The sequence below is a fragment of the Melitaea cinxia genome, chromosome 12, assembly GCF_905220565.1.
Source record: "Melitaea cinxia chromosome 12, ilMelCinx1.1, whole genome shotgun sequence".
Lineage (NCBI taxonomy): Eukaryota > Metazoa > Arthropoda > Insecta > Lepidoptera > Nymphalidae > Melitaea > Melitaea cinxia.
In genome coordinates, this window is record NC_059405.1 from 7,222,674 (window position 1) to 7,248,249 (window position 25,576).

The window sequence follows — 25,576 nt, forward strand, 5'->3', positions numbered from 1 at the left end:
ATGCAATGGAGGTAAATCATAGATAAGTAAAGTACCTACTTATATTAAACACAGTATGACTTACGTAAAGCGCATGGAGTAGACCTAATAGGGGTTCTAATCTAAAGCAATTTGCTAGGGCTTCTTTAACCCCTCGTCAGTATAAGTCTGCCATCATGGCGATAGGTTTTCTGGTTTGTGCAGCATGGTATTATACTATCTTAGCAGGTTAATAATGTTTTTATATATATTAATGTTTTAAAATTAATATTATCTACAAATACAATACCGTCGTTATACAGCTAAATATATGGAAATTTAAAAGAAACAAAATACGGTTTCTTTATAAATAATTTTATAATATAATTAATAGCAAGCACATCAAAAATTAAATTGTGATATTTAAAATTTGTTTTGAACATAAGTTGTATAATTTGGTTAATATATATTACAAAATATATATCTTTCAGGTTTTTACGTTCTTTATTGTCCAGTTATGTATTTAATGTTTATAAAACACAAATTTTATAGAAATGTAGTTGATGTACTGTTCTCGCTGTGGGAGTTATATCCAGTGGTAAAGTATCATCACGACATATCGTTTATAATATAGGTAAATTATTGGATTACTATAATATCAGATAAGTACTCCTTCAGGCATTATTTCAATGGTGCTGTAACACGGAACTACATCATTATGGTGATCATGTGAATCCAGATGAAACGACTATTATTGTAATGAATCATCGCACAAGAGTGGATTGGAATTATGTGTGGATAGCATTGTATCACGCGACACAAAGACGTACGATATTTCTGGACTGCACTTGCAAAGAAAAGAATAACCAGATTAAGTCTGAATTGAGGAGAGAAGTACTAGATGTAGTGACTGGAGGAAAATCTAAAATAAAATTCGTTTTGAAAGACGAAATCAAAGCTATTCCAGGAATAGGTAAGTAATAAAAAAAGTTGTACTTAAAATTCTACAGCTTGTTGCTATATAACTTGGTCGTACTATATAATGGTCATGATTTTATGGTCTTGACTTAAGCTAGAATTAATTTTTAGGGTTCCGTACCTCAAAAGGTAAAAACGGAACCTTTATAGGATCACTTTGTTGTCCGTCTGTCTGTCAAGACCCTTTTTCTCAAGAACGCGTTGAGATATCAAGCTAAAATTCGTACCAAATACTCAAGTTTGCTGTCCCTTGGAGCTGTGAAAAGAATCAAACTTCTAAAGCAACGCAATTAAACGATACAGCCTTGTTTATGCCGCTCGACACTCGCAAGGGAATCAAACCTACAGGCTACTTCCCGTAAACTCAGTATCTTAAAATTTGGTACGAAGCAACGTCTTATAGCACAGATAAAGGAAAGATTGCGAAAGTCATAAATTATTAGATACATAATACAATAAAAATATTTTTAATAATTTTGTTTGTACAGTACCCTCAATGTGCGGATCCAACTCGCGCTTGGCCGGTTTTATACTTGTAATTAAATAATAACAACCGCTCTGGTGTAGTGGTGCGATTAGTCGGCCAAAATACCAACGGTTTTGGGGTTCGAATACCGCTCTCTCTCTCGAACGTACCTCGAAGAGCACGTTAGGCCGTCGGTCCCGGATGTAACCATAAATACCTGATAGCGATCATTACTCATGTACCCGCCAACCCGCAGTGGAGTAGCGTGGTGGATTACATATATAAATTTAAGCTTCATTCCTTCTCCTACGTGGAGAAAGAGGCCTATGTCTAACAGAGGGATATATATAGGATACAGGCTGAATGCCTTTAATAAATAATAAATAAAATGAGTTTAAAAGTTAGCGGTATAATACATTCCATTTCCTCAAGTAAAAAGTTAGAACTAGAAATCGTAACAGATAAACACTGTTAGTGTCCGACCACATACCTATAGCTTTACTAGGTAGTCACAGGACTGTCGATCTGAAGTCAGTTACCTATGTTGTTAGTCGCCTGCAAGATAAGCATAATGATGCACGATTTTTCAACAAAAGGAACGGACAATTTAGAGTACGTTGATTTTGTATATTGTAATGAAAAAAAAAAACATGATTATGCCGTTATCTGTTATACCTTAATGTCGTCTAAGTAAAAATCATCTGAGAAATAAATTTGATACCACCATTTTTGTTAGACATATTTTTACAAATACAGAAGATAAACATAATCAATGTTGTGTTTACCGTCAATATCTTTATGAGTTACTTCAGGCTTCCGCTTGTTGTTGCTGATAATATTTATTTCGCACATATGTTACTGACAGCTGTTATTAGCAGGAAGAAATAAAATACAAGTTTTGGATTTTCAAGTTGCAAATGTTTCTTACCCTCGGGTACTTGACGTATGAAGTGCAGCTTGATGGTGAAGAAGTAAAATTTATTATAAACTTTTATTTACTGGATATTTTTGTACGACAGACAGTTTTATCAGTTACTAGTGAAACGAACCCTTCCATTCAACGCCTCACATTCCTTCTTATTGTATTTTAGGTTGGATAATGCAGCTAAATTACTTTTTGTACTTGAAAAGGAATTGGCAGGAAGATGAAGTAAATATTACACAGTTCATAGATTATTACAAAAGACTTCGATATCATCAAAGGGTGGTATTATTTCCGGAAGGGACTGATTTGAGCGAAGACAATAAACGTCGCAGCGAAAAATTTGCTTTATCTCGACACTTACCGGTGAGCTCTTAAGATTTGATTGTTGCATAAATTGTTATTTTATTTTTATTTCAAAGTTCAAGGATTTAATTAATTAATTTTAATTAATTTTTCATGTATTAATGTCTTTTTGATATCGGAATATGAGTTAGTGAAAGGTCGAGTTCATTGTAAGTAAGGCTTCAATTTAATTTAAGCGAATATATTTTCAAATTTTTAATTTAAATTATAAATTAATTTGTCTATGAATAAAATCAATGCTATCATTGAGACAAGGTCACTCTTTTTCATTTCATTCGCTGTATACGTTTACTCGTAATTTATCACACAATATTTTATTAAAACGTTTAGCGTAGAGAAATAATCATAGTTAATAGAAGTTGTTTTCAAAACGTAAATCTGTTAACTACGTTTCATAACATTTTATTGCACATTCCATGATTACATAGCTTTTATTTTATCTCATGATTAAAGCGGTATGTTGACTGTAGCTTCTTACTTACATTTCTTATGATAAATTACGCGGAGGTTATGTAAGGGTAATTTATGAGGAGTTTAGCTTCTAGTAACGGAATAATTTTAGGTACCTATGTTTTTTTAGTTAGATAAGGTGAAGTCACCTGGTAATACACAGATTAGAATTTACATTTAGGAATGAATTTCAGATATTGTTCGAAACAATATCTGAAATTCATTCAATTTTTGAAATTTCATATTTATGTAATTTCAGTTCAAAAATGCAATCGTTTATATAAGTCTGGGTTAGAATTTTAATAGAATGAATTACGTCTTATAATAAATACGGTTAAAATATAGAAATCGCCAGAGGATTGTAAACTTGTTGTCCTAGGTCTATGTTACTTTATACTAAATGGTTTAGTATTATTACGTTATACCATAACTAGCGAGGAGGACAGTTCGCTTGATGTGGTTATACACGCTTGAACGGCAATTATAATTATAACTACATAATGGCAAATTTTTTAAATTTGTCTTTGACAATGAAAATCAATTAGGGGGCCCTAGGACGCTGTCTGGTTTTGTCAATTTTATTAGTCTTAGTACACTCAATGGATTCATTATATAGGTAGGTACCTAATTTTGGTAAACTGTCTGTTGATGAAAAAAAAAGTATGTATTATATCCGGCTGCTACTTGAAACACGGCATTAAGTTGCCTATCTCAGGAATAAACGACCTTATAGACCATATTACCAGTAGATTTTGATTTATTGCTAGCTGTCTTGTGCTCTCTTAAGAGCCATTTCACAATTTTACGCTCTGCAAGTTTAGGTAAATTTGGTCGCATCGCGCGAGTCGTACGAGCCGCGCGATCTTTGTGCTAGTACGTATAGTGTGACAACCAAAAGACCATCGTGATCATTTTCTGATGTATAATAAAAATTATAACTATGGTATAAAATGTTTTTTACATAATTAATTTGTTAAAAATTTCAAGTATGTTATATAACAACAGTCAATAAATTTAAAATAAAATTAAAAAAATCAATTTTATGAAACAATTTTTTTAAATTGATTTAGTTTTTTCAGTTTACGAATGAATCTAATATTTACGATATGAATAAAAAAGCATTTAATGACATCGACACCGACAAACATATTAATTAACAAATAATAAGACAAACAGATTGAAATGCCTATTTGTATTGATAGTGTGAGAAAAGAAAATTAAATTATCCATTTGTGTACAGAAATTATCGTTATATTATTTTACAGTCATTTTCGTAATATGTTTATTTTATTTATATTTTATTATGAAAGTATCAAATGCGTTTTATCCGCTATAACAACAGGCGCTTGGCGCGTGTGAGCGAAAGAGACGGCTGCGCAGAATTTGGCGTGGACCTTACCTCTAAGAGCGCTAGCGCTCGACTGATTTACCGGGCTCGATGCGTGGCAATATATACTATCTTTTTATTATTTAATATAAAATGTATTAAAAATAATTACATCTTTTAATTATTTTTTTTTTGTATTCCTTAATGATGTAAGTTTACTTTGATGAAGATAGTTCGTTAAAATTTCTTAGTTTTCTAAGAGAAATATCGCTTTTAAAATTGTACTTATTTGGAAAATATTCGTAACTTTAAATTTTTTTTATCGTTTAATAGAGATACAAATGGAATAAAAATCTATGATAGTGGACAACAAAATTATATTCCACATATTATGATATTTTTTTAAAATGGTTTCAACGTAGAGGTTATTGAAAAGTAGGACTTCAAAGTATACATTGCGACCGTTTACCCAGGGACGAGGCTGATGAAAAGGTTAATAATTTTATACACATAATATAAATCAAAATTCTGATCTGACTATGGACTACAACAAAGGTTGCTCTATTATATTTCAAGAATATAAATTACATTATTGCATCCAACACTGAGATTAACGACGTCAAAATATTACAATTTCGCGGATTGTTACCGATTTTTGTGAAATGGCTCTTAACATATCTCTATCAGTAATTGATTGGTTTCATACTTACCTGTACGGGCGTCGGCAGCGATTGCGTGTCCAGGATTCATACTCTGACTGGTCAATCGTAAACGCTGGCGTGCCGCAAGGTGGCGTGTTGTCTCCCCTCCTATTTTCAATTTTTATAAATTCAATATGCCTCCAAATATCTTCTCTCTACCACTTGTATGCAGAGGATCTTCAAATTTACTGCTATTCTAAATTGAGTGATCTGCCTATATGTATAAATAAGATAAACAATGACTTGGACAAAATCTATAGTTGGAGTACCTCATATGGACTAAATGTTAATCCTGAAAAATTTCGAGTAATTGGCAGTCCAAAACTAGCTTGTCGAATAGATTGGTCACTTGTTCCACCTGTCATCTTTAACAAAACTGCTATTAACTTCTGTGACGAAGTAAAAAATCTCGGTGTGATTTTTGATAACTGTCTCTCCTGGACACCTCAGCTGAACGAGTTGAGCCGTAAGGTGTTTGCTGCAATCAATTCACTTCGACAACTACAATATTTCCTTCCAATGCCTACCAAAATTGCGTTAGCATTGGATTGGGTGGATGCAATAATCAATCGATATACTTTGTTTATTTTCCACCTTATGTGATATTGGAGAAATCCTCTGTGTCCTTTGGCACCATTGAAAGCCATTAATACACAACGAAAATAAATAAATTAATCGTATATGATAAACATGTTACAGAATTTTGAGTTTGTTTTGCATCCTCGCACAACTGGCTGGGCAGTACTATGTTCTCGTCTCCGGCATTCCAGACTTGCTTCGGTATATGACGTCACTGTTGCTTACGACGTGCCCGCGCAAACTGAAATGGATTTATTACACGGAAAAATTCCCAAACATGTTCATTTTCACATCAAACGGTAAATAATCTCTTACTAATAATTATTTATTCATTCATTGATTTGTATATATGGTAAGGCATAGCATGAAATATTTTGCTCAAAGTTTTAAATAATATTGCTTGCAGTATTGAGCTCCTGTGGTGAGTAAGGTGACCAGAGCTGTCAGCTGCTGGGGAGATTAATGTTAGGATCGTCAAGGCGTATGCGATACTTCTGGTGTTGCTTGGGATGAGCCGTGCGCTTGTTTGCCCAGTTGTAGATTTTTTTTATATGTATGTAAACAAAGGCTATGAAGCCCATATTAATTTATTGATAGATAAATACTGTAGTAAACGACTTATTTTAAAACATAATATATATTATAAAAAGATAGGAAAAAATGAAAAGATTATATTAACTGAAGAGTTTAGTAAAAATATTATAAAACATGTACAACACTACTACTGTTACATAGGAAGACTACAAATGGAAAACAAGATTAAACCATTTTATCAGGCTAACAATTTATTGGACAATATAAAAAAAGTATGCAAAAACTGTGATGGCTGTATAAAAAATAAATCTAGATGAAAATACAAGTTTGGATTAATGTCTCACTTAGGTCCCGCTACCTATCCGTTTGAAATAGTGCCTATAGATACCATAGGGGTATTTGGTGGTACTCGTTCAACCAAAAAATATTTACATCTTCCAGTAGATCACTTCACTTGTTACGCCTATATTTTGACAGCCAAAGCCCAGAGTGCGAATGATTTTATAAAACTGGTCCAAAAAGTAACAAAAGATTATAAAATTGACACGATTTTATCAGATATTTAATTATTAATCTTTTGAATATATCCAGGCATTAATTCAAAAGATTTTAAATTTTTTTAGAAAAAGAAAATATACCTATAGTTTTTACTGCAGTAAATGCACAATTTTCAAACGGACTGAATGAAAAGTAAACCAAACGTTGGTTAATAAAATTCATTGCAAGATTAATGAAAGGGAGGACAAAATTGCTTGAACAACTATTGCTCACGAATGCACAGAAAAATATAACGAAACTGAACATGGTGTAACAAGGTTCTCCCCAGAATATTTATTGGAGGAAAAAAAATGACATTCTACCAGATAGACTGAAGCAAAATACAACACATAATCGTCTTTTGCAAGACCGAAAAATTGCCATAGAAAATAGTATAAAAATAGATTCGATAAAAACAGAAAACATCACGAACTAAAAGTAGGAGATTATGTATACGTTGAAAACGGAAACCAATTAAACCGAAAAAAACTTGATGAATTGAGAATAGGACCTAATGAAATTGTAGACAAAATATCCAATTCTATTTATAAAGTAAACAAGGGTCACAAAAAGGCAGAATCAAATCTGTTCCATATTACAAAACTTAATCATTTATGTTATTAGTATAATAATTTGTAATTGTCCTTTGATGAATGATATTTGATCTGTGAATTGGTTGCTATGGAGCTGTTTCTTTTTCATATTAAACGATTGTGAGAATTATATTGTAATTGTTGTAATTGTAAATATTTAAATAATAGTTATTATTAAGAACTGTTATAACAATAGCTTTAAATGTTGTTTCTCTCATTTCAGGTTAGTTTGTAAATAATTTAATATTAAATAATATTTTGCAAAATTAGTTTATATGATAAAATAAAAAAACCTCTCTTTTCAGACCAACGCACTTATAGTTTTACGGTTCACCATAAAATACAAAAATAATTATAAATAAGGACATTGTATATATAATATATTCATGTAAAAACCAGTTTTGGTTCGTTTTGATCTTGTAATGTAAAAAAATTCACATCTAAATATGGGCGTGAAATGTATACAGATAGATAATAAGTAGATCAATATATATATATATATATATATATATATATATATATATATTTGGTAAGCACGGAAGACTGATTTGAACTAACTATACATAAGTATTTACAATTCACAACTTAAGAACTAAATATTTACAGATAATTATAGAATAAATCACGTCCGCGTGGAATGTTGTCAAGAATGCTGGCAGCATTTCTCCGTTAAATCGCTATGCCGATTCTTTGGGAAAAAAATGCACCAGCCCTCTTGTCACCAGTGCAGTATATGTGAACTTAGTTTTATGTAATTTACATATCTAAGTTTATTTATCGTACATAATTAGTAGCTCTTTTCAGTAGTTATTTAAAATATTTTATCATTACAGCCTATACAGTCCACTGCTGGACATAGGCCTCCACAAGTTTACGTCACAAATAACGTGAACTCATGTGTTTTGCCCATAGTCACCACGCTGGGCAGGCGGGTTGGTGACCGCAGGGCTGGCTTTGTCGCACCGAAGACGCTGCTGCCCGTCTTCGGCCTGTGTATTTCAAAGCCAGCAGTTGGATGGTTATCCCGCCATCGGTCGGCTTCTTAAGTTTCAAGATGGTTGTGGAACCTAATTATCATATATAAATTCTACCTGTAAATGGTAGCTGTTTAAAAATAATGTAAATTTTAAATTACAGGTACGACATTGAAGATTTGCCATATGAAGAGGAAGAATTGAGGACGTGGCTCCAAGATCGTTGGAAGGAAAAAAATACTAGTCTGGAGAGTTTTCATAAGGGCGGTGAGTGTATTTTATTAATATATTATATAATTTCTAATTTATTAATAATAATATTAGAAAATAAGTGAAGTTTATTATTTGAATCCTAAACATCGGCGGTTTGCGAGTTCGATTCCCACTCGGGATGAATATAACCTAGTTCACCCTGTAACATCCTACTGCAGGGCATAGGCCTCTTTCTCAATGTAGGAAAAGGATTGTATATATTATTAAAATTCTTGTATCACAATGTTAGGTACCATATTCCTCTAAAACGGCTGGACCGATTTTTATGAAATTTTGTTGTGCATATCGGGTAGGTCTGAGCACTGGCCAACATCTATTTTTCATAAGTACCCCTAGGTTATAAAGCGGGCGGGGGGGATTAAAGGGGTTAATAACATATATGGCAAAACAACGTTTGCGGGGTCAGCTAGTATATATGTCTATATATGATAATTGCTCAATAGTGGCAGCCAGGTTTTTACATAATTAACGAATAAATTATGCCAAAATACCATTTCTAGTAACTCAAATTACAAACACGTCTAATCACTGGTATATGGACGAATGTGTTTCGTGTTGTCAATAAAAATAAACACGTTTTTTCCATTGTTAATATCACTATTTTTACTTCCAGGTTCTTTCATTGACTTCTCATCGAATAGTGCACCACAGAGAAGAGAACCTCGTTCCTTAATAATTGCTAAATTAGCATTTGTATTTTGGACCATAATAGACTTTTTATTTATTTACTGGCTTTATTATAGCGTGTTATTCAAATTTTGGGTTATTTATCACACGTTATTGTACATTTTTGTTACAAAATATTTTGGCGGTTTTCATAATATTCAGTATAAAATCCTTGAGAAAACAAATATTAGCTAGATATTAGTAAAACAGAGTCGAGGTGTAGGAATTTTTGTTATGGACGTTAGATTATTACCAGCTATCTTACCTATGTATTTTGTTAGATAAGGTTGCTAATATATATTAAAAATTTAATGTGTCGAACAAGCTCGTTTGTCTTTGTTTAGAATTGAAAAAATGCTATGTTCGTAGTTATTCATAAACACTAAAGTGACAATAATGTATGTAATGAAATAAAGTTAATGAATAAATGTTCGCTTATTTCATAAAAGCTACGATTTATAGTTACACAAAAAATATATACTATATTTTTTGTGTAACTATATTATATATATATAAACTATATTTTTTGTAACTATTACACATGATTATCTTATTTATTAGCAAAACTTGATAACAACTTGACGAATTTTTTGCTATTTTCTAAAAAAATATGATAATACATATAATAAATAAAATTTACAAATAATAATTGAAATAAATGAAATGAATTGCGTAGAAAATTTTGAAAATTTAAGAAACGATAACAATTAGGTATTTAAACTTTACACGTTTGACAGTTCCGAAGACGGAACAACGTCTGTTTTGTCAGCTACTGTTATTAATAAAATTGAACACGTTCATATACACAGGTCGGGCAACTATAGTTGTGGGGGTACGTCAACTTAATGGTTTACACCGCGAGAGGCATGACAATCGCTTGGTGTGCTGTGCAACAAAGACAGAATAGCATTTTTTGTCTTTTTCTATCACACGTCACACATTTGTGTTTTAAAATATAATCAATTACAATGAAGCGTCATCACCGCACTACGTGACTGCATACAGCGATAGCAGTGACGTACAGCGGCGTTGACATGAACAAAAAGTTATGACATTAGTACTAATCTCTCACCATTGAAATCGGCATTAGTTTCCTGACCTATATATAAGACCGTACAATTGATATATATATATATATATTTTGTATTATTAGGTACTATTTACAATAAACACTATTACAGAAAGAACTGAAATCTGTTCTGTACTTATAAGTGTACGCATGTGTATAGCTGTCTATGTTTGATTAATGAGTTTGCAATGAAACGCCACTATTTTTAGTTGCCACATCCGTTTAATAATGGTTGTTACAATACTAATGTATTGCCGGCACAAATGTGATAATAGTTAAAAAAAGCATAAATTTCCTCAATTACATTATACACATATCCATACATTCATGCATAGATATTTATACATACTTACATAAACTTACATATATATATAAACAATTCACACATATTTATATCATCTAAAGGTGAAATAATAATTACGGCGAATTCAGCGACAAATAGTGAGCTTTAGACATACGAGTATGTAGCTGTTGTAGTGGTGGTAGACATTCATCAGATATCATTTTTCATTACTAATTGTCAAATATTACCCTTTTTAATACAAAAAAAAAATCATTGTCATCTCAATTTATTGTTGTACCAATTTATTTATTTACAAAACGAATATTTTTTTAAAAACCCCCTAAGTTAAAAAAACAAGCAGTACTAAAAAAAATTTAAAAAGACCAAAATTAGTTTTAATTAAGAAACTACCTACTTACTACTGTGTCATTCTTATTTGATTTTTCTGTTTGATCTATAGTATTTAGCAGAACAATATCTTTAGTTTCCGGTAAAAAGTAGCACAAAAATGCAGCACAAAAAGCTAAAAAAGAAAATATTAAAATAGATACCCATTCTATACCTATGTTAACTACAAAAGGTGCAATAAAACCACCAAATCTTCCGAAGACTGAAGCAAATCCCATAGCGGAGTTTCTAACTACAGTAGGAAAAACTTCAGATGAATATAAATACACCTGAACAAATGACGTATATGCTCCGATCTGACCTATGATAGCAAATGTTAATTCAGCTGCTCTCATACCCGATGGTAACACTATAAACACTAATAAAGAGACACCAGCTACAGCAAAACTTGTTATAACAGCAATCTTTCTTCTTAAGTATAATGATGCTAGAACGACTAGAATTAGTCCAGGTACTAAACTTACTGACGAAAGCATTACGTTAAGGTAAATGTTTCCTTGAAGTCGACCGATGTACTGATTAATGCCGAAAAACGTATGAGCACAACACATCCAAACAAAGGCCGTAATCAGCGTATAAATTCTAATCTTTGGAGTTTTGAAAAGATCTAAGTATGATCCGTATTGTTTTGTACGTGAACTTTGGGCTTCCATAACAGCTTTTTCTACCAATTCCTTTATATTATCAGTTGGCATATTATTTCTGAAACACAAAAAAATGTTTAAAAACTAAATTAAAATATTATGAAAATTTAGTGTATAGTTAACTTACTTTTTGGCTATATATGTTAATATTTTCGAAGCTTTGTCTTTTTGACCCATTGTTATTAGCCATCTGGGTGATTCTGGTACAAGGAAGTAGTAAAATATTACGAAAACCCAAGGTAAGGATGTTGCCCATTGTAGATGTCTCCAGTCCCGTAAAAAGTAAGCAATGATGGGTAGCGTAAAATATGACAAAATATAAGATAACTCAATCAATCCTGTCATATATGGTCTAAACGATTTTCCACTAAGTTCAATAATTATCACATAGCAGCAAAGCATTGTTCCTCCAACAGCAGTACCGATGAAAAAGCGAAAAACGATGAAAATCCATATTTGCGATGATACTGTAGATAATGCTACAAAGATAACCTCTGAGACTAGTGACAGTATGCTGGCAAACTTACGTCCATATCTGAAAAAACAGTATTTTACGATACATGTCTGTACAATTGGTTTCGTTACTTATTAATAAGTTAAATTTTGATCAATGTAAGTAAACAAAAGACAAAGTTGCGCTATGTTAACTTGGTTGACTAATTTTAATCAAACTTAAATAGATGATTTTTTAAATAAATAATTAGAATTTAATCTGATCACTGATCTGTCTTTAAATATATCTATACAAATAAATAAAATTAGAGTGCTGTTTGTAATATTAAAATAACCGCTTTTTACTAAATTCCTATGGATCTATATACGGTACATATAACAAAATAACATTTTCTACGATTTTTGTCTGTCTGTTTGTTCCGGCTAATCTCTGAAACGGCTGGATCGATTTTAACGGGACTTCACTGGCAGATAACTGGTGTAATAAGGAGTAACTTAGGCTATTGTTACTTTAGACATTTATTTATTTTGTAACTCAGCAAAGTGTGCAATGATTTTTGTTAAGTTCCACGCGGACGAAGTCGCGGGCACAGCTAGTTTTAACTATAGTAAATATACCGCTAAAAACACATAACTAATTTTGCAAACGTAGCGATGTTATGTTTTGCAGAGAATTATTAGGTATACGACAAGCGTGAATACTGGGAATTTGTGTATTTTTTATTTCTTTGTTTTAAATGATAATAATAAAAACAGAAAAGAATATCGTCATATATATCGGATTGAAAAATGAATGTTTTAATATAAATTTCTTGAAGAGTTAACTTTGAAAAAGGATAGTAGGTAATAACAAACTTTTTAAAAAATTTTGAACGTAACTTTTAAGATATGTGTTCTTATTATTATTATAGACTTGCTTACCTATCAGAAACATGTCCATAAAAAATACTTCCAAACAGGATTCCAACTTGTAAAATAGATTGTGCTAAGCTTGCCAGCTGGCTTCTATCGCATATGAGATTCCACGTACTGGTGACTGAACTTACAATAGAACTCTGATCATATTGCATGTTCTCACACGGACAATGATTAGTCAAGTTATAAGCATTATCATCCATGCACACATATTCCACGCTCGGTATGATGAACACGACATTGGTCAGTTGGTACTCCGTGGGAAACCTTCCGATGGTAATGAGAAACAAAATCCATGTTTGATACTTTCCGAAACGACCGATGATTGTTTCCACAGTATCATCAGCAGTCATCTTTATCTGAAATAAACATAAATTTAATTAAAAAAACTATAATATTAGTATAGATAACTCGAAAAGTAGTTGTTAGATTTCAAATAAATTTAAAAAGGCCAAATGACTGAGAATCATATGTATAATATATAAAAAAAAATGTTCTAATACGATACTTACAGCGAGAGATGTCTAACTAATTAATAAATATTACATTGCTACACACGAAACAGTTGCTTTACAACTGTAGGATATTGTTTTAATAATTCTTATCTTTTGCTATCAAGTCATAAAAATTGTCACATTATTTATTTTTATTCATGAAATAATAATTTTAAAACTTTGCGTCTTTGTATAATATTTATGTTATCACTTTTTTAACTGATTTCCAAAAAAGAAGGAGGTTCTCAATTCGACTGTATTTTTTTATGTATGTTACTTCGAAACTTTTGACTGGGTGGACTGATTTCGACAATTTTTATTTTAATCGAAAGGTGGTGCATGTCATTTGGTCATTTTTAAATTTATTTGAAATCTAACAACTACTTTTCGAGTTATCTATACTAATATTATAAAGAGGTAAAGTTTCTAACTTTGTTTGTTTGTAGGGGGTAGGGGAACACCGGGCAAGATGGGGTAGTTAAGGTTTAAAGCTCCAGAAATCGTAGGGGTTCATGGTTTCATAATCATATTTATTCTTAATCAGGTTTATAGTTATCAATCTTACATATTAAATTGAAATCAGGAACACAGCACCACAGAATTGTTAATAATATAACAAAATGTAAAATATGACATATCACCCCATCATGCCCGATAGGTCGGGTAAGATGGGGTGGGCCTAATGGGCAAGATGGGGTATAGCCATTCTCTCGACTATTCAGGAGTGCAGAACTCGCAAATGAATGTTGCTTCGGCATCATTATCATCCACTCCTGCGCAGCCATAATGTTACCATTTACCACAAGAAGAATAAGCAATCCAACCTTTCTTGGAGCCGAAATATAACCCTGTAGAATGTAGGCATGGAGTGATTTCGGTTTCAACATCACTCTTTTCAGAAGACGACTGTCTAATACGTTTCTTTGGATTATATTTCTTTGTGGCTTTAGTCTTGAAATAGGTTTTGTTACTCTTCCTTTTTCTGTTTTCGCTCCTTTTTTCTCTGTCTGATTTCCTTGTTTTGCTTTTTTAACTTTTCTGTCACATTTTTTTTAAAATAAATTCTTCTAACTTAACTCTTAACAACTTCTGTTTAAAGGGTGAAGAGGTTATGATAGTAGTTTTACCGCGTTTTTTCGCCACTTTTAATGTCTTTTTGGTCACTGGAAGAGGCAATAGTTGCTTTGGGCTGGCTAATGCACTAAATTAGGCCAATAAGAAAATCTAGGGGAAGGACTCAAATTTAAATATGTGTTAATTTCAGTTATACTAGTTGTCACAACTGTTGAAGTAGCAGGATCTGTAACAACAACTGCAGTGCTCGTTGCTGTTGTTGTAAGAGGTGCTGCCACAGTATCTACAGTTAAAAAAAACCGATTTCTATGTCTAATAAATAATCCATCAAGCCCATCCTCTTCTTCTTCTTTTTGCGAGAATACTGGTATCCAAAGGTACCTTTACATTCTTTTTTTCCCTTCTTTACCTTTCATTCCAATGTAGTTTGTGGGACTAAGAAAAATTTTGCAGCCAACATATGTCCCATTTCTCGCTTCAAAACAATTTCTATCGCCTTATTCAGTGCTTCCCTTGACCGTTTTCCTCTTCCTGAGTTTCTTTTATAAACATATATGACTTTTTTTAAATATAAACCATCCTAAAACAATACATAAAAATATTAATAATCAAAATCGTGTCAGGCAAGATGAGGCATCAGATACCCCATCTTGCCCGTTGATTCGTTTCAACATTAATATTGAAACAAAAAAAATTGAATAATGTTTCATAACAAAACAAGTTATTACCTGTTACTGCAGTGTACTGTAGATAGGATTAACCGGGGTGCCACTTAAAATTCACTAAATACAAGTTTCATGTACTACGAAACGTATATATAAGAAATTTTAATACGAACAAACTAAATCTACTTTTCGACGATAACTAAAATAAATGAATAACCACCGTGTTAGTACTCGTGTGACTAAGAGCTGTCGTGGTGGCTAGTAGGGAGATGGCAGAGCGAATGAGATTGATCAATTTAAATCACCTGAAAAGCCTGATGCCCCGTCTTGCCCACCACCCCGTCTTGCCCGGTGTTCCCCTAATCTTCGCAAATCAGTATCAGATACATAAAAATTCTTTCACTAACAGAAAGTTACAGTATTCAGGAGTAACATAGGCTATATTTTATTGTGATTAAGCAAATTAGTCAGTGAAAAATTTTATATATAAAATTTTCGTGTCATAATGTTAGTTACAATACTCCTCCGAAATGGCTGGAATGATTATTATGAAATTTTATGTGCATATCAGGTAAGTCTGAGAATCGGCCAACATTTATTTTTCATACAGCTAAGTTTTAAGGGGAGGGATCAAGAGGGGGGGGGGGGTGTAATAACATATATTGCAAAACAACGTTTGCGGGGTCAGCTAGTATCTAATAATGCGTTTTTACTTGACTATTTTTTCGTCGACCTACGTTTTATTATACCGCATAACTTTTTACTGGATATACCCATTTTGATAATTTTTAATTTCATCAAAAGCAGATATTTATCATGTGGTAACATTTAAATTTCATCGAGATCTGATTAAAACTTTTTGAGTAATCTTTGATAACGCTTATTCACTTGACTATTTTTTCGTCTATCTACGTTGTATTACTTGTCGATGTAATTGAAGTCGTTTTTTTTAGATTGCGAGCAAACACAAATATTTTGTTGAGTATTAGACAAAAAGCATGCTAAGCTGCAACATAACGCACAACAGAACAGAAGTTGCAAAAACAGTGAAGTTATAGTAAATAAAATGAAACGCGTACCCTCGTCTTTGTCAAACTCTACTTTACTTAATTATCTTACAGGTTACTTGAAACAGCGAACGATTTTGAGGTTCTCTCGGTTGACAAAAAGACCAAATGTCTATGAATTTTCGCATCTATGGTAATCATTTGATGTTGTTTTTCAGCCATATTAATATTTGTTCGCCTGATCTGGAGAATCGAACCTATACCTAGTTCGATTATATACTGGGTGTATTATTTATATTTATTTATATATGTATATTATAAACAAATATTAAGCTAGTTACTGACAAACAGAGGAAGGTGTCTTTGTAATAAGATATTTATTTATATGTATTCAATAAAATATAATAATTCAGTTCAAGATTGTTTCACGTTTACTTATCGACGCGAAATACTTATCGATGTACAATAAATAAACATTTTCATTACGACGCACTATAATTTAACGTATCACTTGTGTAAACAAAGCAGTAAGCATGACTTGTGCTAAGTTTAGCACAATAACCGTCAATGTTAACACACCTAGTTAGGTGTGTTAACATTTGACGTATATTTATGAACATTATAGACGTGATAACGTCTAATAAATCGATGAACGCCGGTTACGCTCTTTGTCCCGTTACATTCAGTAATAGTCGCTGTGACAGTGTATCTATATTCCATATACCATCACTCGATTGGCCTATGTGTCCGAGGAGATGTTTTGTTATGACGTTGTCATGTTATAAACTATTGTCCGTAAACCAACTTTACAGACAATCAATTTTTTCTTTTTAACACAATGTTAGATGGCATGTTGTATTTTATATCAAACCATGCAATTAAATTCCTGATGAGAACATTTAAAGCCCAGACAAACATTAAGAAAATAAGTACAAAGGATATTGAAGAAAATTTACTCACTAGATTGTATAACAGAACATTTAATTTCCTTAATTACTGCATTTAATTTCTATATCATTTTGGTTAACTAATTATACGACGACGATGCGTTGGGGCAACAGTCACAGCACTGGTTTGTGACTGTTGCGCTGGCAGTTGCGGGCTTGATCCCCGCATCTGACAGACATTTATATTGGCAAACAGATGTTTGCCGTGGTCTGGGTGTTTGTGCAGTCCTATTGGGTCTCCCCACCGTGCCTTGGAGAGCACGTTAAGCCGTCGGTCCCGGTTGTTATCATGTACACCTGATAGTGATCGTTACTCATAGTGAGAATATATCCGCCAGATCCCATTGGAGCAGCGTGGTGGATTAAGCTCTGATCCTTCTCCTACATGGAGAAAGAGGCCTATACCCAGCAGTGGGATATTACAGGTTGAAGCGAAGCGAAAATAATAATCAGTATTGTCATTTTTTAATTTAAAGTCACAATAAGTATGGTATAATAAACCTTGACTGATCACTGTCAAGTTTCAATGATATCGAAAAAAAAATTTAAGATTTACTTTATCTAGGTTATCAGCATCATTTAATCTGTACGTGCTGTCATAAAATTTATTGTATTTTATTATATTCATTTTCATGGCGATAAGGCAAGTAGATGTGTCTATTTGTTTCTTGCACTTAAATTCAAAAAATCTATTTTGTGTTTTTAAAGGCTTAATCGTAGAGTAAACAAAGATTCTAAGTTAAAGAAGTGTATGTGTACTTACATATGTACGCAAGTAAGAAGTTATACTTCATCGGCTAGCTAACTTCACGTTGCTAACTTCTTCGTTGACTAGCTAACTTCAAGGGTGTGAGTTTTTTGTGACAGTGTGCGCACGCATCGTAAAAATTTACTCTCATCATTTTTCCCTAACCCGCCAAAAGAAGTATAACTTCAAAAAGTATATAATATGCACACGTAGGTGCAACTGACTGTTGCGTTAGAGGTCGCAGGTTTAATTTAATCTCATATTTTTTGTTTGCTTCCTAAGATTTGAAAATTTCCAAGGTATAGGACACGAGTATTTTATATACAAATCCCGTTATACAATTTTCATTAAGTTTATTCAATAAACCTTACGGCTTTCTGAATCGATTGCATTTTTTAAAACGATAAAAACGCCCAAGGCGATTTGTTATATATTTTTGATAGCTGGTTTAATTTTAGCGTTTACTGAAGCTAGTAAAATAAATATTAACCGTGCTAAAATGTTTTTCAAATTGATTAAATTTTGTTTCTGAAATTAGATTATTTTTATCGTTGAGTAAATTACAGTAAGTTACATTTTCAAAAGAAGAAAATATTTTATTCATTCAATGCTCTAATTAGATCTCTTTTAAACATTTTTTTACTCACACCAAATATATCTATATCACTTACGCCGAGTTGCACGAAACAAAATTAAAATTTAAGTAGAGATTAAACTAAATTAATAACAAGAATTTCATACAGTTCTTGCGATTAAATTAGTTTAATCACTACTTAAATTTTAATTTATTTTCGTGCAACTCGGCGTTAATCTATCATTATACAATTTACATGTACGTCGTATGAAACTATTGGCGGTGTAGTATGCCCTAATTTTAGGTATTGTAAACAAATCCTTTTTGCGGACATTTCTTTCTTATCTGCGAGGAATGCGGAAGTAGATATTAGAAAGCAGGAATGGGGCATCAACCATATTATTCAGAATCTTAAATAGATAAATTGCATCGTTACAGTCTCGCCTTTCAGCAAGGCCTGACAGTTTGTGTACTTTTAATGAATTGCTATAATCTATATAACTATTGCCAACTCTATACTCTAATGACTTAAGTAATTTTCTTTGCAATCTTTCTATTTTCTCTACATGTACTTTTTGATAAGGATTCCAGACGCAGCTGGCAAATTCTAAACGACTATGTATTATATATAAGACCAATGATCTGCCCTTACGAGATGAATACTTATAATAAGAAAATACGGATTTATTTTTTATCAGTTAGAGGTCGGTTTCATAAAGATTCACCATTAAGTCTATTTTCTTTCGCTCCTATACAAATAAATAAAACGTTGTTTAAGCAAGTAATGTTGCTATTAAAATTTTAATAATATTTTAGTCGTTTCTTTATGAAAAAAAAAATCATGAGTATAGTTTTTTTTTAATCTATATATATTATCATAAAGATTTCGGTTTATGGTAATTTTTGAACACATAAGAATTTTAAGAACATTAAAAACAATGACCTTTTCAGATTGTAATTTTTTATTATCTTTGTGAATTAATATTAACAGTTTCATTCAAATTGGTTAAAATATTAATAATTTTTCTTTTTCTATGAGGACTTAGGAGAAGGTTATTGTTGTAGGCAAACAAAAACTAAAATCTATAGTACTTTAACTGAGGTAGGGCACAACAAGAAATTTCCTGCTCAAAATATGGAGTAGCCCGACTGGGGTAGTACCTCGACTTTACAGAAGATCACAGCTAAGTCATACTATTTTAAAGCAGTCTTGTGTTCCTGTTGGTGAGTAAGATGACCAGAGCTCCTGGTGGAATTAGGGGTAGGGTCGGCAACGCGCTTGCAATGCTTCTGGTGTTGCAGGCGTCTATAAGCTACGGTAATCGTTTACCATCAGGTGAGCCGTACGCCTGTTTGCCGACCTAGTGACAAAAAAAAGATTTCGATCAGAATAGGACCAGTTGCAGTTGACAAGCACCTGTTTTCGTTTATAAAAAGAGTCCCAGTAAAACGTTACGAGGTATCACACGTAAAAAATACGGTCGAATTGAGAACGTTAACAACGGTTAAGAAATTTAACGGCTCTATTGAATGAAAAAAAAAAACTTAAATCGAGGTTTGTGCTATTCGTATCAGTATAGTATATACTGGTTTACTATTAAATCTAGGTACATCTTGTTATATCTAAAAGCGCTGTAAAGCACCACCCTTATCGTTACTCTCCAGCGTCACAGATATTTTGTTTCGTTGTTTCACACGATTTTGTTTTCCATATTTTTTTCGTATCTTGCTCCTTATCGTTTAGAAGTAAACTCCAAAAATTAAGTAAAAGCACAAAATTCGAAAATCGCACAAAAAGCGTAATGATTATAACACTTTTACGCGTTTACAACGTTCTCATTGTATCATAGTAACTGATGGCGATCATAGCTTAATATAGAGAAATTATCTGACGACTGAGTTGTAGAGCAGCAAGGTAGATTTAACTCCAACGACATCTACAGGATAGTGCTGTTCAGTTAATTCCTAAACTATGATACGTAAGCCCGTATTAGAATTTATAGAAAGAAAAATATTAGTATATCTTTATCTAAATACATTCTTGAATATTATTAACATATATATTATTATTTACAGTGCACATCTACCTGGTTGTAAGATTGAAAAGATAAAAAATGTAAATAAATAACAGGTCGAATTTGTAGGCCACGCGACCAAGGTTAAACTGAATTAAATCTCTTGATTGATTAGATTTCTCGTTCTTTCAAAAACACGAATGAAGATGTCAAATATAGATAACAGTAATTTTCATTTTTTTATTATTTTATAATGTGTGTGATTCAAAATTTTCCGATTCTAATTTAATACAAGGTATCAAGAACCGGTTTAATACTGCTTATTTGTACTGGTATATGCAAAGTAATTACGTACTAATTTTGGATACTTGTTTGTTAAAAAGTAAATTATAAAAAAAGCAAATAAAAATAAGCATTAATATGCAAAGTAAATTGGTTTAACTTTTAGTATAAACATTATATTAAGAACTACTTAACGATTAAAACGAAAGCTTTATTGGTGACTGCTTCACAATAAAGCATCATCTTTCATTTTTTAGATTATTACCTAACGTAACGCAATGTAACGCATTATAAGGTATTATAACATATGAGTTTCATTAGTGTTGGTCACTACTTTGTGATATTTGCGGATTCTTATAAACATATGCAAAGTTGTATAAGAGAAAGAGTACAGACAAGTAACAGAAAAGAGGATGAACAGACAAATAGAAAAACAGACGATTAGACAAATCGACCCAATTTCAAAAATATTGTTTCGGCTGCAATGGCCTAACTACGAGCTTACATGGTACATGATACATGAATGGTATAATACAGAATAGTATTAAACATAACTACAAAATAAATAGTTCCGCTACTTTATTATATTACTAGCGACCTGCCCCGGTTTCGCATGGATGAAAAAACTATCAGTGTTCCTCTACTATATCGTGCATGTATATACATATGTATATAAACCTTTCTCTGGAATCACTCTATTTACTAAAGAAAACCGCATCAAAATCCGTTGCGTAGTTTTAAAGATCTAAGCATACTGACAGCAGGAAGCAACTTTGTTTTATATTATTCATTCACATTTTCACATTCGTAAAAATCACTATTTCTTGATGAAATGCTGTATTTTATTTTAATTTCATAATTATAAATATTATTATTACTTTTTTCTTTGAATATTAATAATAATAGAAGAAGAAGAACAAGACGGAGAAAACAGAAGGAGAAGGAGAAGGAGAAGGAGAAGGAGAAGGAGAAGGAGAAGCAGACGGAGACGGAGAAGGAGACGGCGAAGGAGAAGGAGAAGGAGATGGAGAAGGAGAAGGAAAGGAGAAGGAGAAGGAAAAGGAGAAGGAGAAGGAGAAGGAGAAGGAGAAGGAGAAGGAGAAGGAGAAGGAGAAGGAGAAGGAGAAGGAGAAGGAGAAGGAGAAGGAGAAGGAGAAGGAGAAGGAGAAGGAGAAGGAGAAGGAGTAGAAGGAGAAGGGGAAGGGAAAGGAGAAGGAGAAGGAGAAGGAGAAGGAGCAGGAGAAGGAGAAGCAGGAGGAGTAGAAGGAGGAGAAGGAGAAGGAGAAGGAGAAGGAGAAGGAGAAGGAGAAGGAGAAGGAGGGGAAGAGGAAGGAGAAGGAGAAGGAGAAGAAGGAGGAGAAGGAGAAGGAGAAGGAGAAGGAGAAGGAGAAGGAGAAAGAGAAGGAGAAGGAGAAGGAGAAGGAGAAGGAGAAGGAGAAGAAGAAGGAGAAGGAGAAGGGGGAGGAGATGGAGAAGGAGAAGGAGGAGGAGAAGGAGAAGGAGAAGGAGAAGAAGAAGGAGAAGAAGAAGGAGAAGGAGAAGGGGGAGGAGATGGAGAAGGAGAAGGAGGAGGAGAAGGAGAAGAAGAAGAAGAACCACCGCATCGCACCGCACCGCACCGCTGTTGTGTACTTGAAGCTTCAAACCTAAACTGCGTAGTGCGACTGGTCTGTTATAGCTTTGAAAAGTTGTAGGTACTTTGCGCATGAAATAGCTTCATTTTTTTATATATCATTATATATACAGGATTCCCAGAAGTCAACGTCTAGCCAAAACGAGGTGACAGGATTGATAGTAACCATCATTAGAAAAATCAGAAAAAAAATCTATCCCATGCAGTTTGAAAATTATGGGCATTTAAAAAAACCCTAGAAATTTGGTCGAACTGTAACCATTTTTTGGTCATTGTGGTTAATTTTTATTATTTTTGTTAATTTAAACTAAAAGTAACCTTAAATAACATTTCTAGAACCACAAGTATAATGACACAATTGCCCCAAGTTTTCTAGAATTAAGACTATTTGTAAACCTATGAATTTAAAATTTTCAAAATTTGTCGACTTTAAAAGTCCTTTAAAAAAATATACTAAAGTGCCTTGGCAAGTGCTATTAAAAGTTTGGGCATTTAATCAGGATTGTAAAACGTTGCAATACTTGTTAATGTCATACTAAAAAAAGGAGTAAAAAAATAAAAACAAGGTAAACAGGTAGTAACAGGTAGTATTAAGTAACCCGATTTTTATTAACCCATTTTACTGAATTCAAATGTTTTTTATTCGCCCAAGCTCTTGGTAGGTTCTTAATTTTACGACAAAATGATGAGAGAAATGGTCAGTGGACATGTTTGCCACGAGTGAGCGAGACAGATAATGACTGAGAACTATATATACATATAAGTATATCATTTGAATAGCTTCGTGTCGATATTTTTAACTTTCTTTCTCTTGTAAAAATAATTAAATTTCGAAACATTTTTTAGTTATTTTTTATTGAGTACTAGCTGTGCCCACGACTTCGCCCCCGTCGAATTTAACAAAAATGTTATTATTCACTTCGCGCATAAAATAAATAAATTTCTAAAATAAAAGTAGCCTAACTTACTGCTTATTACATCAGCTATCTGCCAGTGACAGTCTCGTCAAAATCGGTCCAGCCGTTTCAGATACAAACAACAGAACAGAACAAACAGATAGACAGACATACAGAAATTGTAAAAATTGTTATTTTGGTATATGTATTCTGTCTGTAGGGGAACCTATACGTGTTAAAAAGTGGTTATTTTAATAGGTATTACAAACAGACACTCCAATTTTATTTATTTGTATAGATATGCTAAACAGTTTATGAACAAATAAATCGATACACACTCCAAACCACCTATATAGTTTAATAAAATATAGTATAATTTGTACGTATATCTTTTAAATGTTTCAATGCTAACTTAATTACGAAGTTACATTTTAAGAAAACTAAAAAATTAGTTCGAAGAGTTCGATCATTATGGTTAATTTTAATTTCATATGATTTTATTAAATTTTAAAAGAAACCTTTATTTAAACATTATTTTTGTCTTTTTCCAGAAGAACATGATTAAGTTCGGTACATTTATTTCCCTTTCATTCGCCATTTTTGACGTTAGCCATTGGCTAATAATAAGTAGATATAATAAAAAACGATTGTGCTTTAGACCACACGACTGAAGTAAAACTTGCTTCATCTAACTTATATCTCCCTCTCAAATTCCGTTCGTCTCGCCCGATCACACTCTTCATAATTATTGTTACGAATTACTGTTTTTAATTTAATTGTTTTTAACTTAACAGCTAACAGGTACTTCATTAATAACTGTAACTTAACTAATAACAGAGTTATATGCAGCTTGTCAATTTAGAGTTTTATGTTCAAATTCGAAATAATACGAAACATAAATTTTGTTTGATACAGGCGTGAATTGCATGTTACATTAAATTAAAAATGCGTAAGCAGCTCGTCGACTCCAATGTACATGTCTGACCGTCTCGTCGTTAGCGATAGAGAGGGACGAGTAGTACGATAGGGGGGGAAGGCGTGGTCGTATCAAGGCAATGAAGCGAGTCAAGGTTAGTGCGAGACCCGCGGTTAGATTAAATTTCGCGCGCTTATTAATTGTCATTTGGCCATAAGATATTCATTTTTAACCGACTTCAAAAAAGGAGGTATGAACCGATTTTGATAATTGTTTTTTTGTTAGAAAGGAAGTATCCCTAGTTTGGTACCATGATAAGGAAACCAGGATCTGATGATGGGATCGCAGAGAAATCGAGGGAAACTCGAAAATACGCATAATTTTTTACTGGGTGTACCGATTTTAATGATTTTTAATTTAATCGAAAGCCGATGTTTATCATCACATTTAAATTTCATCGAGATCTGATTACAACTTTTGGAGTAATCTTTGATAATGCGTATTTACTTGACTATTTTTTCGTCTACCTACGTTGTATTACTTGTCGATATAATTGAAGTCGGTTTTTCTTCGTTTGGCTGCAAACACAATTATAATTATACTGGATTATCATTATTCGCATATTGAAGTTACTAAAGTGGCCCCAGAAAGATATTTTGAAAACAATTGAATGGTAAGTTTATATCTCGTCAATTTGAAAACAACATTGATGAGATACAAACTAACCTTACTCTCACCTAGTTGCGTTCTTAGTTAGAGATTTGGAATTAAAAAAAAATAAACGCAAGAGCGGGTATTTTTCAAAAAAATTTTTTTTCAACAACTGTTGTAGCTACACTAATGAAATAAAAAATATTCAGTAGACGAAATAACGAAATATATGTATACAATATGTAAATTATAGAATTTTTCAGCAGAAGGTTGGGCTTAGTTTGCACGTCGGTTTTACTTGCTTTTTCAAACAGTACAGCGGATTGGAATAGTCTAAAAGTAAAATATGACTTATGAGGACTACTAAAGGTACACTTTTATATACCGCCACCAGGCGCCACCGTATTAGGCTTTTCTCTGGTCTTACGCTTGGATGAGTCTTTTGCTTTGATATCGTGCTCTTTCGATGTTAATAATGAGTCCACTGTACGATCCATAAAGAAATGCGAAGATAAAATGAGTTATGATTTTAATTTTTAAACACACCAACTTACTCGTATTATTATGTCATATAATAA

General features: G+C 32.5%; 2 protein-coding genes across 2 annotated transcripts; one reads left to right on the plus strand and one right to left on the minus strand.

Annotated features, from left to right (window-relative positions):
* Positions 1-144: 144 nt before the first annotated feature.
* On the plus strand, positions 145-9,752 carry LOC123658422 (lysocardiolipin acyltransferase 1-like). The gene is made up of 7 exons (XM_045593847.1): positions 145-207; positions 450-556; positions 637-931; positions 2,494-2,690; positions 5,868-6,046; positions 8,549-8,652; positions 9,272-9,752. Exons 1-7 carry the CDS (start codon positions 156-158, stop codon positions 9,517-9,519), a joined length of 1,182 nt encoding a protein of 393 aa, XP_045449803.1. The 5' UTR covers positions 145-155; the 3' UTR covers positions 9,520-9,752.
* A 1,321-nt stretch (positions 9,753-11,073) lies between these two features.
* On the minus strand, positions 11,074-13,449 carry LOC123658737 (organic cation transporter protein-like). The gene is made up of 3 exons (XM_045594081.1): positions 13,103-13,449; positions 11,856-12,263; positions 11,074-11,786 (listed from the first exon to the last, which is right to left on the minus strand). The coding sequence occupies exons 1-3, from the start codon at positions 13,447-13,449 to the stop codon at positions 11,084-11,086; spliced, it is 1,458 nt and encodes a 485-aa protein (XP_045450037.1). The 3' UTR covers positions 11,074-11,083.
* Positions 13,450-25,576: the final 12,127 nt, after the last annotated feature.